At 45.1% G+C, this 17589-nt stretch overlaps 1 protein-coding gene across 4 annotated transcripts in view; it reads left to right on the plus strand.

Annotated features, from left to right (window-relative positions):
* Window positions 1–17589, plus strand: part of LOC120809291 (rho family-interacting cell polarization regulator 1-like) — a 36619-nt gene that overhangs the window by 6691 nt on the left and 12339 nt on the right. For 2 of the 4 annotated variants that reach the window (XM_078082338.1, XM_078082341.1), the window contains exons 1-11: window positions 1586–1840; window positions 10903–11026; window positions 12300–12452; window positions 13487–13565; window positions 13798–13821; window positions 14663–14716; window positions 15613–15762; window positions 15927–15990; window positions 16329–16372; window positions 16847–16972; window positions 17142–17290. In XM_078082338.1, the coding sequence (XP_077938464.1) occupies window positions 1822–1840; window positions 10903–11026; window positions 12300–12452; window positions 13487–13565; window positions 13798–13821; window positions 14663–14716; window positions 15613–15762; window positions 15927–15990; window positions 16329–16372; window positions 16847–16972; window positions 17142–17290 (986 nt within the window). In that variant the 5' untranslated portion in view covers window positions 1586–1821. Of the gene's footprint in view, window positions 1–1585; window positions 1841–10902; window positions 11027–12299; window positions 12453–13486; window positions 13566–13797; window positions 13822–14662; window positions 14717–15612; window positions 15763–15926; window positions 15991–16328; window positions 16373–16846; window positions 16973–17141; window positions 17291–17589 lie in introns of those variants that run through there. The other 2 variants (XM_078082337.1, XM_078082340.1) reach the window with 1 other exon arrangement.

The raw sequence follows: 17589 nt of genomic DNA on the forward strand, positions 1-17589 counted from the left end.
CTTTACATTGAACCTCTTTTCATAGCTGGTAATCTAATTCTTTGTGTTTCACTACACAGTGAAATACGAACTTGAAGGAACTTCTCACCGGTCATCATTGATCATGAAGTTTCTCTAACGCCCCACGGGTACATGTCAGGATCACGTTGTTAAAAGCACGAGAGTATCAAATAGCTGCTGTACAATATGTCATCAGAATAAGGGAAACACCGTTGGTGTATTAGGAGTTGGAGAGATCTTGAACGCACCAGCAGATGGAGGCTCACCCCATAATGACAAGAACGTCCTGTTACTGCTGCCGGCATTTCACTCCGATAAACTGGTCCGAGTTCACCCTTTTGTTCTGCGCAAGTTGCTCCAGCTAACTGACTCTACATTTTGGAAGAAGCCAGCAGGAGAGCTGACATGCCCCTCCAAGTATGTTAACATGTGTTGCACCTTTAAGGAAAGAGTTGTAGCACAGGTGTGTGTTAGTTTTAGAAGAATACTTTATTCCTTTACAGGGTAAGAAGTGCGCATCAGCGCCAGTTACACTTTTTCTCTTTTCCTTCCTCTTCCAAAGCGCACGTAAACAATCTCCCGCTTGTCTCCTAAAACAAGGACCCCTTAGGTGACCTCTCTGCCTGTATAACCAGAATAACTCAATTACCAACACAGGTACATAATCTCTTAGCAAAGGAACATACACCAGGTTAATAAACAAATAATTAGAAAATCAATCAAAATTAAATAAATAAATAATGGAATATAGGGGGTAGCATCTCAATCCTGTGGACCCCACTGAGTATTAAAAAGTAACCTCGGGATGCTGCTACATGACGTCCTGCTTGTTATATTCTACTCATGGTAGTAATGCGCCAAGAAACAAGGAATGAAGAAGAAGGCTGCAAGCTGGTAAAACAGGCGTCCACATGATGGATTATAAATACTGTAAAATGATTTATGAGGAACATAACTGTTTTGTTTAGATCTCATGGAAAAACACACGAAATCTAAAATATAAGATTTGTTTTACAGGACAACTTCTTAGAGCCCCTTTGATATTCTGGAGGACCTTTATGAATAGAGAAATACGGCAGAGCTCCAACATCCACAAAGAACGAGAGGAATTTATCAAACAAGCTGATAGGAAACAAACATACCTGGTCTAGTATGAACAGAAAGAATGTGGCTTTGTTTCAGGTGTGTTTGCGTATGTGTGTGATTTACACTCACGCTGAAAAAAACGTTCTTTGTTCACCAAAGGCCTCGAGCTACAAATGTAGAAAATAATTCTTCAACAACTTGTTTTTAAAACACACGCATCATTTCAGGTTATTGCAACAGTTTGAGATTATATGACAACAACCTTTTAAATCCTCAACCCAAATGATACTGTAACGGTTATAAATGATTTATGTTTGGAAAATGGAATATTGATATTGTGGTGGAAGGATGTTGGTTAAAGAATGATCTGTATGTTCTGAAACAATACGCACAACGGGGAGAAGGGGGGGGGGGCAGGAAGACTGGGTGTGTCAGCCGGGAAGAAGAGGAGGGAGGATCGCTTCGCTTTTTCCCTTTTCCTCCCTCCCCCTCCTCTTCTTATCAGTGTGTGTGAGGCACAGAGCGGATCAGTAGGTGAGTGGACGTGAGGATTACCACCAGGGACAGTTGCTATGGGGGAAGAGAAAGGGGGAAACAGACCGGGATAGAGGGAAACACTTGCCCAAGAGAGAGCGGGAGGAATCCGAGGGTACATCCACGAGGACGGACTGCTTGTTTTGTGGAATTGGGTTGTTCCCTCACTACGATATCTGGACATCAACCACAACGGCTACCATGTACAGTGGATATGGAGGTATGCAGCAGCTAATCATTAACTCTCCGTTGCTCAGGATGAACTTACTCTTGCTGGTTAACAGGTTTGTTAACAAAGAGTTCCAAAAGAACAACGCAACCTGTAACTTGGTCCAAGCCATGATTGTTTGTTACAGTAATGTGATTGGATTGGAACAGAGCAACATGCTAACAGTCTCACATCTACTTTGAGAAGCCTTGTCATCACTTGATACCTGCTTAGTGGGATCTCTCATAGAGGTGACCACCTTAGGGACCATGCCGTCATGTACGTCAGTGCCTGGTTTAAATACGCAGTTTCACTTTAGATTTGATTTGCTATGTGGCAATAACTTCTCCATTGTTTACTACACGCCCCATCTGAGTTTCAAGGATATGTTCATGTTTTGTTTTTGTTTTTTCTGTCCTGTACCTGTACTGACCTGTTCATTGCCTCAGTTTTATTTTGCGGTCTATATTAGCCATTTTAACTGCCTATTACTACATCCTGGTTTGTAGAAAGTCTTTAGCACTGTCTCATACCCATGAACTTCCAAAAAATAAAATGAACCCATCAACATCAGTAATGATTGATTTGATTGGCTAGCATGTTTTTGTTAAGATCACTATTTTAACCTCCTACCCACTGTTAGACGTACATCACTGCCAGTGGCAGACACAGTGAAAGCTCAATAAACAAACAAATCTGTGTGTGGCATGAATCTTGATCGGCTACCCTTGGAAAAATGTTAATTACATATATAAATCGGGGATAAGCCAGTTAATGCGCCATTGTTGGTTTGACACAATAACTAATTGACTCATAATTATTTAATGGCGCATTGCAGTCTGAAAAATACATACATTATTATTATTTTGAAGGTCGTCATTTTTTTGAGGACTTAACGCCTATTCCTAACTACTATTCCTTGACCTCTGTGGAAAACCTCACAGGGTAAAGGAAAGATGGTTAGGAGAAGCAAACCGTGATGTTGGGGTGGTGTGTTGTTGGTGTGTTGTGTTGTTGGGGTGATGTGTTTGTTGGTGTGTTGTGTTGTTGGGGTGATGTGTTTGGTGGTGTGGTGTGTTGCTGGTGTGTTGTGGTGTGTTTGGTGGTGTGTTGTATTGTGTTGTTGGGGTGATGTGCTTGGTGGTGTCCTGTGTTGTTGGGGTGGTGTGTTGGTGGTGTGTTGGGGTGGTGTTGGTGGTGTGTTGTGGTGTGTTGTTGGGCTGGTGTGTTTGGTGGTGTGTTGTTGGGGTGGTGTGTTTGGTGGTGTGGTGTGTTGTTGGGGTGGTGTGGTGTGTTGTTGGGGTGGTGTGTTTGGTGGTGTGCTTTGTTGTGATGTTGGTGGTGTGGTGTCTTGTTGGGGTGGTGTGTTGGTGTGTTGTGTTGTTGGGGTGATGTTGGTGGTGTGGTGTGTTGTTGGGGTGGTGTGTTTGGTGGTGTGCTGTGTTGTTGGGGTGGTGTGTTGGTGGTGTGTTGGGGTGGTGTTGGTGGTGTGTTGTGGTGTGTTTGGTGGTGTGTTGTTGGGCTGGTGTGTTTGGTGGTGTGTTGTTGGGGTGGTGTGTTTGGTGGTGTGGTGTGTTGTTGGGGTGGTGTGGTGTGTTGTTGGGGTGGTGTGTTTGGTGGTGTGCTGTGTTGTGATGTTGGTGGTGTGGTGTCTTGTTGGGGTGGTGTGTTGGTGTGTTGTGTTGTTGGGGTGATGTTGGTGGTGTGGTGTGTTGTTGGGGTGGTGTGTTTGGTGGTGTGCTGTGTTGTTGGGGTGGTGTGTTGGTGGTGTGTTGGGGTGGTGTTGGTGGTGTGTTGTGGTGTGTTTGGTGGTGTGTTGTTGGGCTGGTGTGTTTGGTGGTGTGTTGTTGGGGTGGTGTGTTTGGTGGTGTGGTGTGTTGTTGGGGTGGTGTGGTGTGTTGTTGGGGTGGTGTGTTTGGTGGTGTGCTGTGTTGTGATGTTGGTGGTGTGGTGTCTTGTTGGGGTGGTGTGTTGGTGTGTTGTGTTGTTGGGGTGATGTTGGTGGTGTGGTGTGTTGTTGGGGTGGTGTGTTTGGTGGTGTGCTGTTGGGGTGGTGTGTTTGGTGGTGTGGTGTGTTGTTGGGGTGGTGTGGTGTGTTGTTGGGGTGGTGTGTTTGGTGGTGTGCTGTGTTGTGATGTTGGTGGTGTGGTGTCTTGTTGGGGTGGTGTGTTGGTGTGTTGTGTTGTTGGGGTGATGTTGGTGGTGTGGTGTGTTGTTGGGGTGGTGTGTTTGGTGGTGTGCTGTGTTGTTGGGGTGATGTTGGTGGTGTGGTGTTTTGTTGGGGTGGTGTGTTGGTGTGTTGTGTTGTTGGGGTGATGTTGGTGGTGTGGTGTGTTGTTGGGGTGGTGTGTTTGGTGGTGTGCTGTGTTGTTGGGGTGGTGTGTTGGTGGTGTGTTGGGGTGGTGTTGGTGGTGTGTTGTGGTGTGTTTGGTGGTGTGTTGTTGGGCTGGTGTGTTTGGTGGTGTGTTGTTGGGGTGGTGTGTTTGGTGGTGTGGTGTGTTGTTGGGGTGGTGTGGTGTGTTGTTGGGGTGGTGTGTTTGGTGGTGTGCTGTGTTGTGATGTTGGTGGTGTGGTGTCTTGTTGGGGTGGTGTGTTGGTGTGTTGTGTTGTTGGGGTGATGTTGGTGGTGTGGTGTGTTGTTGGGGTGGTGTGTTTGGTGGTGTGCTGTGTTGTTGGGGTGATGTTGGTGGTGTGGTGTTTTGTTGGGGTGGTGTGTTGGTGTGTTGTGTTGTTGGGGTGATGTTGGTGGTGTGGTGTGCTGTGTTGTTGGGGTGATGTGGTGGTGTGCTGTGTTGTGTTGTTGGGGTGGTGGTGTTGTTGGTGTGTTGTTGGGGTGGTGTGTTTGGTGGTGTGTTGGTGTGTTGTGTTGATGGGGTGATGTTGGTGGTGTGGTGTGCTGTGTTGTTGGGGTGATGTTGGTGGTGTGTTATTGGGGTGGTGTGTTGTGTTGTGTTGTTGGGGTGGTGTGGTGGTGTGCTGTGTTGTTGTGGTGTGTTTGGTGGTGTGTTGGTGTGTTGTGTTGGTGTGTTGTGTTGTGTTTGGTGGTGTGTTGTTGGGGTGGTGTGTTGGTGGTGTGTTGTTGTGGTGGCAGACCCAAGCGCAAACACAGACCAGCGAGTGAGGGAGATAAAGCAGAGGCAGGTAGACATGGGAAGATAAACAGATAAACAGCGACGGAGGTCAATCGATTTGAGCAGTTTGGAACATTCTCAGAAAACAGGAATTGCTGATCAGCCGCACAACGCTTGTGTGGACGAGAAACCAGGGTAGATATGCTGTGCAGCGATGGTATGATGGAAAGCAGCTGGGTGAGGAGGAAGTGTAATCCGGTTGAAGTCCCGCAAAAAAGACACACAGACACACACACACGGAAAAAGAAGAAGGCGCGGCTGATGTAAATATGAAGTAACTGCAACACTTTGCACCATCCAGAAAAAGAGTTTTAAAGATACATTTAAGCCTTGTTTTCATCTATACCTGCAGACATGTTTAAGAGTACAGATGCAGTCGAAAGTTTAGACCAAATATAAACAGGAGGGTTTCTGTATGTGGGGATTTGCACATTTCCTTATTTGCATTGAGTTTTTTTTTGTGCAGTCAAACTCTCAGCTATCAGCTGTAAACACCCTTTGATGTGTGAACTCTGCATACTAGCGTCAATCTCCTCATCTCATTCTTTCCAAGAAGGTTGAGGCATGCTAGGCTCTGATAGCATGGTGCTCCCAGCTTCATTGTGTTCTCAAACACTAGTGTCCTTTTGGTGGAAGCTATCTAGCGTGTTTGTTCCGTAGCTGGTGGGTTATTCCTGTGTCTCACTACAGCCATAAACTGACCCTGCCCTCCATGCAGGAAGTTACTCCCCCTTGGGTTTCCTTTTCCTAAGGAAAGTAATGTGGGGGAGGGAGTTGAGAAACTGTACTCAGCGTGGGGGTGTATTTGTAGCCGTGTTTTTGTGAAGGGAGGACTATGTTCAACTGACCCTTCGTTCACCTTGCTTAGCGTGCAGGACAAACCATACGTGTTTCAGTCCGTTCTCGTCGTGTTATTTCTACAGTCACAACTTCTAGTTTGGGTCTCAATAAGTCTGTTAACATCTGTCAGGTCCTTACAGGTGCCTTTCTAGTTCCAGGTAGAATATCCCTCATTATCCTCCTTTTTATACCTCGACTGAAGGTATTTCCACAGCAAACACGCATGTTTCATGATTTGACAGGTTGATTCACTATAGAGGAGGATGCGACCGTCTTCTCTGGCAAGCTTCTCCAGCTGCAGACCCAGACCAGACTAACGGCTAGATCCAGCCCCAAATAATCAACTCACTTCATTGGCTTCATGAAAACAGATGGCATTATGAGACGTGTTCGCTATGAGCTGCCAGTGTGACATCAATTCAAATGCTCCTAATTAGGGATCTTGCGTCTGATCCTCTGAAATGTCCATGAGTAAATCAACTCTCACTTGATTCACTAGATCAGTAAGCATTGTAAACATGAGTTTATATTGGCAGTCCCTACTTTCTGGCCTGCTTAATTTCGCATCCGGTAAATTACATGAAGGCCAAATAAAGGGGACTTGGATTTATGGGGATTTTCCAAACAATCTTGTGACCTCAACGCGAGTTACGGTTCATCCCAGGAGACTGCGAATGAACAGTAAACTCAGTCTATTCCCTCCAACTTCCTGCTAGTGGTGTCTACACTGTTATGGTTGTTAAATAATTCTCTGGTCTGGAATCGTAGACGCCATGAGTAGGTCAGTAAGTGTACCATGATTATTCATCAAATGAATACCTTCATATCCAACCCTCGGGCAACCCTGCGCTTTTGTGTGTGTGCGTGGACACCCTGCTTGGTGATGGGCTGTGTTTGGGTCCTGCGCAGCTGATTTTTCCAGAATGGTCTGGGAGCGTGAGGCCGGGGGAGCATCAAACAATAGTCGCGGTGTCACACACTCGTTTACCACAGAGGCGTATGGAAGGCCGAGTGCGCGGCTCGGAGCGGACTAGATGGTGTTACCGGGATGCGCTTTTGTCAATGGGCTGAACTGGGGCGCTGTTTGGATCAGGTAGGGACCGCAAAAGTATGTGTTTTAACTGTGCAAGTTCAGGTAGATGAAGCTTAAACAGAGGTAATGGATCATTAAACTAAATGGGACGCAGATCGATCAGCTCATGAAAGTCTGATAACAAGGCGAGAGATTTCCTACGGGACAGGAAAGGGAGAGAAGTGTGCCGACTACCGCTGCTCTGTCCGAACGGGGACCGGGACAGAGACACGGGGCCTAACGCTACTACGGAGGGACAACTAGAAAACCAGAAGATGACACGCGTGTTAAAAAAAATGCAAAGCATGTGCATGTAAAATGAAGTTTCGTAAACATTGGCACACGGTAGATATTCAGGATAAATGTGTATAGATACATATATGTATAGGTTGTATTAGGTTAATGTGACAGTGTTGGTTCCTAGCGCCTTGCTCCTATAGAGAGTGGTCAATGTAAAGGGAATAAATGGTCCGTAATGGTAAAAAAGTAATCTGTTGTAAGCGCACACTGGCTCCTGATTCTGCTTACATCGGAAGGTCGCTGGAGAAGAGATGGTTTGTTGTTAAAACCTTTCTGGTTTCTGCGCAGAAAGTGGGATGCTTTGTTCTTCCAGTCTTTGTCAATGTGACGGTTTTCTGTTGGTGCCTTTTTCAAGAGTGTCATTGGGCAAGACACTTTAACCCAACATTGCTCCTGGAGCTGTGACTCCTGTGTGTGGATGTGTGGTAGCTCCTGTCGTCAGTGTGGGAAGACTGTAGAACATTTATCCACTAAGGGTATGAGGTGACTGGAAAGGGTGCGGTTCTCTGGATCCAGCGGTTTGGTACCTTTTTTAAAGTATCAACCACAGTAACCCCAACTTCCACAGACAAAGAGTATATGCAATCAATCCCTTTCTGTGCACTGATCTAAACGCAGCACAAAAAGCAAATCTTATACTAGAAAATAGTTGGAGAGCCTGTATGTTTCCCTTTTAAATGGTGGCACAGCCTTAAGGAACACTTGTGGGATGAGCAGCCGAGCGTGTGGGTTGCGCCCATGGAAGTTCGGCCCAATCTTCTCTGCCAAAGCCAAACCGCTTATTCTGCCGTCAACTCTTGTTTGGAAGATTCAACTCCATTGAACACTTGTGCGATGAGGCTGGGTGGGCCGATCGTGCCAAAGTGACCAACACAACCACATTGGCTGATTCGGATGCCATCCCACTAGTACCGTGTGACCAGGCTGGTGCCCAGGTTGTGGCTGTGGATGGTTCTTCTGCGCTACTGGGGCTTGTGGTTAAGTAATTGTAGATTTGCCAATATGCTTTGTTTCATGAGACTTCAGTCATCTTACCCGCCAAACCAGAGTCAACAGCACAACAAGCATTGCCAGAGGATATTTGCTGCTCATCCCACAAATTGTATTGCCAATAAACATTGTTACAATTGAGAAATAATCTATCAAACAGAAATTGACTTTCTTCTTGTGCTGTTTATATAAAACCAGAAGCAGAATGGTCCTGGGACTGCGTTATCAGTGGTAACTGTACTAGCGCTGTGCAAAGAGGCAGAGGTTATCGAGCCAGCAGCGCACAAACAGATTCCATTCACATGACGGGTATCGAAAGACGTATTTTCAGTACTGGTGGCACTCAGTTTCTGGTTATAGTTTATTGACATCTGTTTTTTTTCTTCTCCAAATCGAATTAACATAGTTTACCTTCTTCTCAAAAAGTCACTTTTTAGTCGTTGGGATCCCCAATTCGGGCTACCTGCAGCTTTAATACATCTGTGAGGCTTGATTACTTCCATCTGTTCGTCCATCCGTCACTGTCTTCAGTCGTTAAGCCTTTATTCTATCATGATGCATGCACCTAATACGTTAACCACCCCAGCTTCAGTATATGCAGTAAAGTCCCTCCAATCCACAGAACGAACATCAACAGCATTAACCTGCGGTTTTAGAATTGCCTTATTTTTGACTCTCTTTCCAAAGAGAATCTGGCTCCGTCATTATTATAAAAGTGTCGTGCAACGACGTATACCAGCTGGGAAACTCATTGAGTATAAGATCCAAATGCTTAAGAGAGACTCCTTATTGTCACTCACTGGGTTGGCACTCTCATAGAGACGCTGAACCTCTGTGACAGCACACGGTGATATGGCATGAACTCAAAAGGGGGGAAGTGGCCTGAATGGGATGTCCGACCGGACCGTTCCGCTGTGCGTCTCCGTCAGGGTGCTTCTCCCTCTCGGAACTGTGCTGTCTTCCTTTATCTCTCTATTCCCCTCTAGCTCCTCTATGAGGGGACTTAAATTGGGTTAAGTCAACAACTGGTTGACCGCTGTCCCACTGCACATAAACACATTCTTTGGTAGGAGTAAGTGATCGCATTTACTCCCGTTTACCTCGGGTTACTGGGTTTTTAGTATTTCAATACCTTTTCTGTGAATTAAGAGTCAAATTATAGTTGTTCTTCATTCAAACGGTCTTTGAACTTCGACATGAAAGTTGTACAACAATCAATGAAAAGAATTCTTCACATCCCTTGTGATTCCGTTCAACTGACCTTTTGCTCTTCATCCCGATGGCTGCAGCCCTCAGGTCTGTCTCCCTTTGTCCAATTTCCTGTCCGGAGAAGCAGTTGCATCCGCCTTCCTTTGGGATTGTGACATTTCCTGCGCTACGAGGGGAGTGGATGGGGCTTTAAACAGGATGCAAGGCACTGTGTCAGCCCCAGTAGGAAAACGCTGCTTTAGCTGACACAAGTTAACCGCTGACGCACAACAACAAACCACTGCTCCTGGCAACAGGCATAAAAAACAAAACAATTGTCACAATGTATCCAGATATCAACCACTGTCTCTTTGAGTGGCAGCTATTATAACGGACATGATAGTGATGCGAAACGCCCCCCCCCCCCCCCCCCCCCCACACACAGTCTCCAACGCAACCGAAACCACATCAGAGGCATTGTTCATCATTTGATCCGCTCTTGTGTTTGGCCTTTAAATATCGACCACTTAGCACTCAGTGGCTGATCGATTGCCGCCCGGCCATGTTGGTTTTGCTCAAAGGCAATGTTAATAAAGGTAATCTTGATGAAGTAGCTAGTGTGTTGTTTTTTTTATTACCCAACCAAAAACCCAGTCCAGAGATGTTTTCTCTGGACTGTTTTCTTATGAAAGCATCTATCAGCACCAGCTTCAACAGCTGCTGAGTCTAGTGGTCCTTCGACATGGCAGTGAATTAACACTCAACCTGTAAAGCTAGCTGCTTGTAAAAAAATCTGAGTAACAACAGCCATAAAGCCATAAGTACTTCACTTTTTGTCCGAGCATTTAATTGAATGATTGCTGTCAGGATTCAATGGTAATTTCATCAAATATAACAAAGTGTTTTTGATGAAGATGATCAGCCCTGCCTTTTACAAATCCTACTGCCTTTTGTTTAATCTGCTTTTGTGCTTCCAATTAGGACATGGGACATACTGGTCACACAGTGACTCACTGTTAATACACTCAAGGATGAGTTTGTGTCAATTGGAGTGAGAATGAGATCGCATACAGACGTGTACGGCGTAGAATAGGTGGCAGCGTACTGAAGTGACTAACGTTTAGGGCGTCATCGTACCAGGCCGGGTTATTCTCGTCAAATGTGTCAGTGTTTCCAGCAGGAAACGGGTCATTGACCCACTGGATGCTGACCATCACAAAACAATAGATGGTGTTTTAACGGCCCTTTCTGGTTTGGTATAACAAGATTCTTCTTTTAGTTTGGAGAAGTCACATCAGTATATTTGCTTCATATGGAGGCAGTTTTATTTGAAAACGCTTGAATATATGAGCGGCGCGTTAACTCCAAATCAGTCTGAGGGGGGAACCCAGAGAGGGAAGTCTGAACAGAATCAACTCTCAGGGGTAACGGGAGCTGACGTCGCGCCAATCCCAGAACCGCCCATCAGATCGGTAGACTGACCAAAACGCGACGGGGTGTAAAGTTCTGTTGTCATCAGCCTATTGATGGTTCTTCTCCTCCCCTCTGTGCAGGGAGCCCGTCCCGATCCCTCTCCACCATGTCGCTGTCTGTTCGCCCAACCAGGCGCCTCACCTCCAGATCCATCACTAGGAGCCAGAGCTTCACTGGAGTCAACACCCACGACAAGACCTACAGGTGCACATCTGTCAGCTGGATCTCAAGAGACAGCCTGGATGTGGTTGTATTCATAAATACCTTTTTAGGGACACATTTTGGGCTAAAGACGTGGTAAACGGGATTGGCTTCTCCAATTTAGACCAAAATGTACCCTATTGAAAAAGGGATGTTTGGGTCATCTTTGAGTTAAGCCTCCAGAATATGTATGAGTCAATGTAATATCCCATCTAAAGAGACATCTTAGAGTTCTTGGTGATTTAGTAAAGAGAAATGTTGAAGTGCTCCTTTAGTGAGGCGACTGGCCACGTCAGAGCCGGTAGGGTTCAGTCCAGGTTAATCGGTCTGCGGAGCGTCACGCTTGGTGCCAACACACAAGACGGCAACAGTAGTGGTAATGTGGATTACAGAACAATGGCAAGATTTCCACTACATCCCCCAAATGCCCTAAGTGAACTTGTGTGCTCATACAGTTGAGAAATAGTCCAATATGGATTATCATAATTTAACCTTGAAGAATCAAGATGTTTCGTATAGTGTTTTTGGGCATAAACTGGAACAATAGCAGTTTATTGCTGCCACTTGTAATAAAAATATGCTGAGATGCTTTTCACTTTCACTTTTCACCCAATATTTAAAATTTGTACTGACATATGTTGGTTCTTGTTAGAAATAAGTTTAATCACTAATACAAATACATATGTAGTGTTATAACAATGTTAAAGGAACTGGTGCTCAGAGACTCTACCTCTTTTTTTCCACCAAAATGTCCTCCTTGTTGCTATTAATAAGTGAAATATTTTCATTCCCCTGTGTTGTTGGCTGGGGACTCAATTGACTGGGACAACTGGTACTTTCCTGTCCAGGATAACCGTGGCACATACTATTCCTCTACGGCTTTCTTTGACGATACAAAATATGTAGCTGGAAAATAATTATTGTTTTATTGTTGCAATAAATCTGTTTACTGTATAACTAATTTAAACAACAAACATAAGAATATGTACGGCATACCAATTTATCATGGTACAATGACACTACTTTGATTACATTATCGGTTAATTATGTGTAACAGGAACATTTGTTGACGTAACGAGAAAGCGCTGTGTTGAAATAGGATAACTTATATAATCATAAAAATCAATAATCATTATAACGTGTATAAATGTATGTTGAAGACGCAGACCGATATAGTGTCAATACGTGATACGACAATGCTGTCAAATGAAAACCGAGTTGGATCCCGCTGATGTCAGGAGGGGATGTTTAAAGGATGATCCTGCTGATGTTGCAGGAACCTCTCGGTGTTCAGCGCTCCAGCTCTCAGCAGGAAGCCCAGCAGAGCCAGTAGAATGTTCAACCTGTCCGCCAAGTCCAACCCACCACCCAAGGTCCCTCAACCGGAGCGCCTGGACCAGATCTACGAGGCCCTGAAGAAAGGCCTTCAGTGAGTACACCGTCACACGGTCCTGACTGCTGGTTTACAGTGTCTGAATATAGGCTGTTCGGATTGAGCCGGATACTTTTCCTGGTCCTCATGTAGCACCTTTTTTAATGTTTTTTTATTTTAAAGGGACAGACAAACCTGACTTTCTACAATAATGTGACCTTTAAAAACCTCATAAGCCCACAACGTCCCCTTTTTTGAGGGCTCTCCCTGTTGAACCCTGATTATTCTGCCACATACCATCTCATAAGAGAGACCCATCACAAACCAATCAAATAATGCTGCACACCGTTCCAAACGATAGACCAGGGGTGTCCAACTCAATTGCACAGGGGGCCAAAATTCAAAACACACTTCAGGTCGGCCGAACAGGATAAACATTTATTGAACACACTAAAACTAAATGTTTCTTTTTAGTATAAATACAAACAGACAGGAATGTTATTCTGGAATAAATAAACTTAAACTTTAAATAACTTGAATTATCTTGCTCTCCATAAAAATATATCCAGTCGAAATTATACAAGTTAGAAATATGAACATGCTGCAAAAAAACGCCTGAAAAAATTAATAAAAGTTGTGACAGTGCTTGTGATCAAAGTAAACATTAAAATAACAAATCAAAACATTTGAATTTCTTTGCTTTTGTCATTTTATATTTAAAAAAAAAACTTAGATTTTAAATATCCCAAATTATTTTACTCTCCATAAAAATATCCCCTGTCAAAATTATACAAGGTAGAAATATGAACATGCTGCAAAACAAAACAAAACCTGGAAATATAAATAAAATTTGTGCTTTTCAGCAATAAGAAATAACGAATTAAAACATTCCGTTTTCTTTGCTCTTGTAAAGAGTGCAGGCAAAGTTTCTGAGACCCCTGTTGTTTCTTGTAAGGAAATCAGCTGTGGTGGAAATTTTGTGGATTTAGTCCTCGTGAGAACTCCAAAGTATCTTGAGCGAGCCTCACCCTAATCGCTTACACTTTGATACGTCTGTCATTGCGCGTTTGTTTGTGTGTTTATTCTCTCAGGTCCTACCTGCAGGTTCATCAGATGGAGTCGGACAGCCTCAGCCGACAGATGAAAGAATCAAAAAGGAACTCGAGGCTGGTATGTTCTCACCACACCGTGTGGCTCAGCACTCAAAGCACAACCCAGATTCGTCTTCTGTCTGATTTAGACACCGCTACGCTATTATGCGTGTGCTGTTTCAACCTGTGGCATTCAGTCTACTAGACATGACGAAGGAAAATACCAATTATCCTCAAAGGTGAACATTACATTGTGCCACTAAATGAAAGAACGTGAGACACTGATAGCCTGATGTTCTCTGCCTCCACAGGGTTTCCTCTATGAGTTGGACAAGGTGAGCTACAGAGAATTCTTCCATCCAGCGCATCCGGCCTTCAGACCCCTTTTCTACATTTTGTCATATGTTGAGCGCATATGTCTTCAACCCCTTAACCTCCATCCAAACTGATTGACTGAGCTTCAGCTTTGGCCGAGAAGAAGTGGGGTGGGGGGGTCAGAGGGGGGGGGGGGTGAATACTTATGCATCCAACAACTTTTTTGTCGTCGTTGTCGATTGTCACTATAATAAAAGGTATTTTGCACCTTCAAAGTACTATGCGTGTTGGCACGTGAGCTCTGCAGGGTGGTGGAATCCTTACGCAAGGTACTGTTCTTATCTCAACTGCCGAGAGTCAAGGGGGGGGGGGGGGGGGTACATCAGAGACATGCCTTCATTTCTAATTACGGTAGTTAAAAATAACAAAGTGCTCATTACGGAAATTAGAGCGTATCGATTTGTTTTTAAATCGACGTACGCAGAAAGGAGAACGACCTCGTTCTCCGCTCGAGGAGACTTGAGACCACTCCGTACGTAGGATGTAACAGAGCGACGGATCATGGAACTCACGCGCCATATCACAAATTAGATCAGCGTGAAATTGTGTAGAGTTTCCCCCTTACTGGGCTGAGCTGTGGGGGGGGGGAATCTGAGCGGATCACAATCTTATCGCTCACCCCACTAATATGCAAAAGTTGTTTTGCCGCTCGGGAATATTGTATCGGGAATGTGATGGATGCAAATTCAACACCGTCCCCCATGTTCACCTGTAGTTGACGTAATTCAGTATAGTGCACATTTCCAAAGAGCTGCGTTTGTGTTGCAAATTAGATTGTGACTTTGTGCTTCCCTCTGGCAGCAAGTGAAGGTGACGGAGCGGTACATCAGACGACTGGAGTTTCACCTCAGCAAGGTAAGACCACCGCGATCCCCCTCAAACAAAGCCTGCTCATGATTTCATTCCAAAAATGACCCCACAATAGTTTTTGAGTAAAGACCGCTTGGTTTAGATTTGGGTCGTACACCACTGTCAGCAACCAAAGATATCAATACCGGTTGAAAGTGTGTGCCATGTGAAACAGATTTCTAGCCGTTACATCGAGCGACATTAGACAGACCCTTTAGGAAACCTCAAAGTCACACAATAACACACACTAACTAGCCGCAGCGAAACCAGCCGTCCGTTTCCTCAGAGGCGAAGTTACTGGTTTTGTCACCGAAGAGAGCAAAATAATGGCTTTAGTTCCTTGTTGGAAAGACAAAGCAGTAAGCGTGTATATCGTGTTTTTAGCCGGGGCCTTTATGAGATCCGTTGGGGTGTTTGGGTTGTTTTACTTTGTATTTCCTGGGTTAAATTCCCTTCCTGCCTGTCTGCCTCGTCCCTTCTTGTTCCCTCCTGTGTCCAATCACCTGCGCCTCCTCAGTGTATTCAAACCATGTGTTTCCCGTGTCTTGTGGTCGGTCTGTTTGTCATTTTTGGTTTTTGATGCTGAGCTCTGATGTTCCTGCTTCCCAGCCGTTGTATTCCCTGCTTGCTCCCGAGGCATCTCAGTTATGAAGAAGTGATTTTGTTTGAGACCCGGTCTGCATTTGAGGCCTACTTCCACCGTGAAATCCCAACAAAATGACATTTTGCTGTCAGCGGACAACACCCCCACTTCGAATCCCCCAAACTCTCCCTTTCAAGTCTCTGAATGCAATGACTTTATATAAACATTTTGCATAGCGTTGGGTGTAATGGTTGAAACCTGCCTCAAGGCAAGGCTTCATCGGGTAGAAGGACGTACCCTCTCGCCCCTCTTTCCCCAGATCGAGGAGCTCTACGAAGCCTACTGCCTGCAGAGGAGACTTCGGGACGGAGCCAACAAGCTGGCGAAGGCTTTCAATGCCTCGCAAATCAGCAAGGAGGCCAAAGAAAGTTTAGCAGAAGCCAATAAAGGATACAAAGAGTACACGGAGGTAAGACGAAGGGGACGGAGGAGAGAGGGTGAGGACGCAAACTGAGACGGTGGAGAAACGGTCGCGGAAACAGAGCGAAGGGAGATAAATGAGGAGTGGATTTACAAACCAAAGCTCTTCAATTCGTATTTGTAGAAATGGATAAAAAGTCTCCCTCTCTGCAGAACATGTGTTTGTTGGAGAGCGAGTTGGAGAACCAGCTGGGGGAGTTCCACATCCGAATGAAAGGTAAGAAGGAACCACGGCCCGGGTTGGTTCACACGCCGGGTTCCTCGTCAGGACAAATCCTCACATGTCCCTCTTCATACATTGATACGGTGTGTTGATTAAAACAAAATGTAGCTACTTCCCCGTCATCAGAAGTAAATCAGATGTAATGATAATCATAAACTAGAAGCCAGGACCTTCTTGCTGTGAGGAGACCGTGCTAACCACCTTCACGGACGTGTTATGAAAACGAATCTCTTCACAATAGATCGGTGCCTTGGAATGACCTAGGACGCAGAAGAAGAACGGTGTGTTTGAAGCTCCAAACGTTTCGATATCCGTTTCCATTTGTCTTTCAGGTCTGGCGGGATTCGCCAGGTTGTGTGCTGGTGATCAGTATGAGGTTAGTTTCTCTGATCTGTTCTAATAGCCAAACCAATCCGAATACTAAGGATCTTATACTATACTGAGTTATGAACACACAAAAAATCATAATACAAATTATAACACAATAAATAAACATTCGAAATGACGTAATGATTAACTTCCTTATGTCTTGTGTTCATACTGTTATTTTTGTATCTGTCTATTGTTATTATAATTATAGCATTATTGTTAAGGAACTTTTAACTGGTTAAAAGGTTTTACCACATTTACTCATGAAAAATAGATGGATTCAAATTGACTCAGGAAACCATGTGAGGTAGGTGGGCAGACGACCGGCACGTCTGGTTGGAATTGCAAGACCTACAATTTGTACAACCCGAATTACCCTCAAGCCTCGGAACATCTCACACTGTGCTGCTGAGGGCAAAGGCCTCGCGTGAAAAGGCGTCAACCGGCGCGTCTGAGACGTCTGCGTGACGCGTTTTTTCAGGTCTTCATGAAGTTCGGCAGGCAGCGGTGGAAGCTCCGGGGCAGAATAGAGCTCAACGGCAAGCAGGTGTGGGACAGCGAGGAGACGGCGTTCGTGCCGCTCGTCAGTGAGTTCCTCTGCGTGAAGGTCAGTCCTTAACGACGGCGTGAATACTCCGTATCGCCCCCTTGTGCCCATCACACAGATTTACCTTCAACACTGAGTGCGTTGACACGCCGCAGCGGCCTCGGCCCGAGCGACCGACCCCCCGTCGAGGGCAGCCAACGCTTTTGATCGTGTTCCTGTCGTCTCCTAGGTGACGGAGCTGAAGGGCTTAGCCAATCACGTGGCGGTGGGGAGTGTTTGCTGCGAGACCAAAGACCTGTTTGCTGCCCTCCCCCAGACGGTTGCCGTGGACATTAATGACCTTGGGACTATTAAACTGAGCCTTGAAGTCACCTGGAAGTAAGTTTGGCCAACAATGATTTCAGCGTACTGAGAATCTACTGTTGGTCAATAACATGAAGCGCTGTTGAGTTTACTAAGAACATTTCTTAAAGTTTTGACGTGTTATAAATCGGTCTCCGTTGCATACTGACGCCTTCGTCTGTAAACAAGGTCATTGGAGAGTAGATTTCTATGTAGTTATTTTGAATGCATGTCAGCGGTTCCCAGAAGTTTGATTCCGTGTAAAATCACAAGGAGGCCAAGGTCCAAGGGAGAACGGGTAGTAAAAGTAAAATGACGCCAAAATCAACATAGAA

Source organism: Gasterosteus aculeatus, chromosome X (genome assembly GCF_964276395.1).
Source record: "Gasterosteus aculeatus chromosome X, fGasAcu3.hap1.1, whole genome shotgun sequence".
In the NCBI taxonomy this organism is placed as follows: Eukaryota; Metazoa; Chordata; class Actinopteri; order Perciformes; family Gasterosteidae; genus Gasterosteus; species Gasterosteus aculeatus.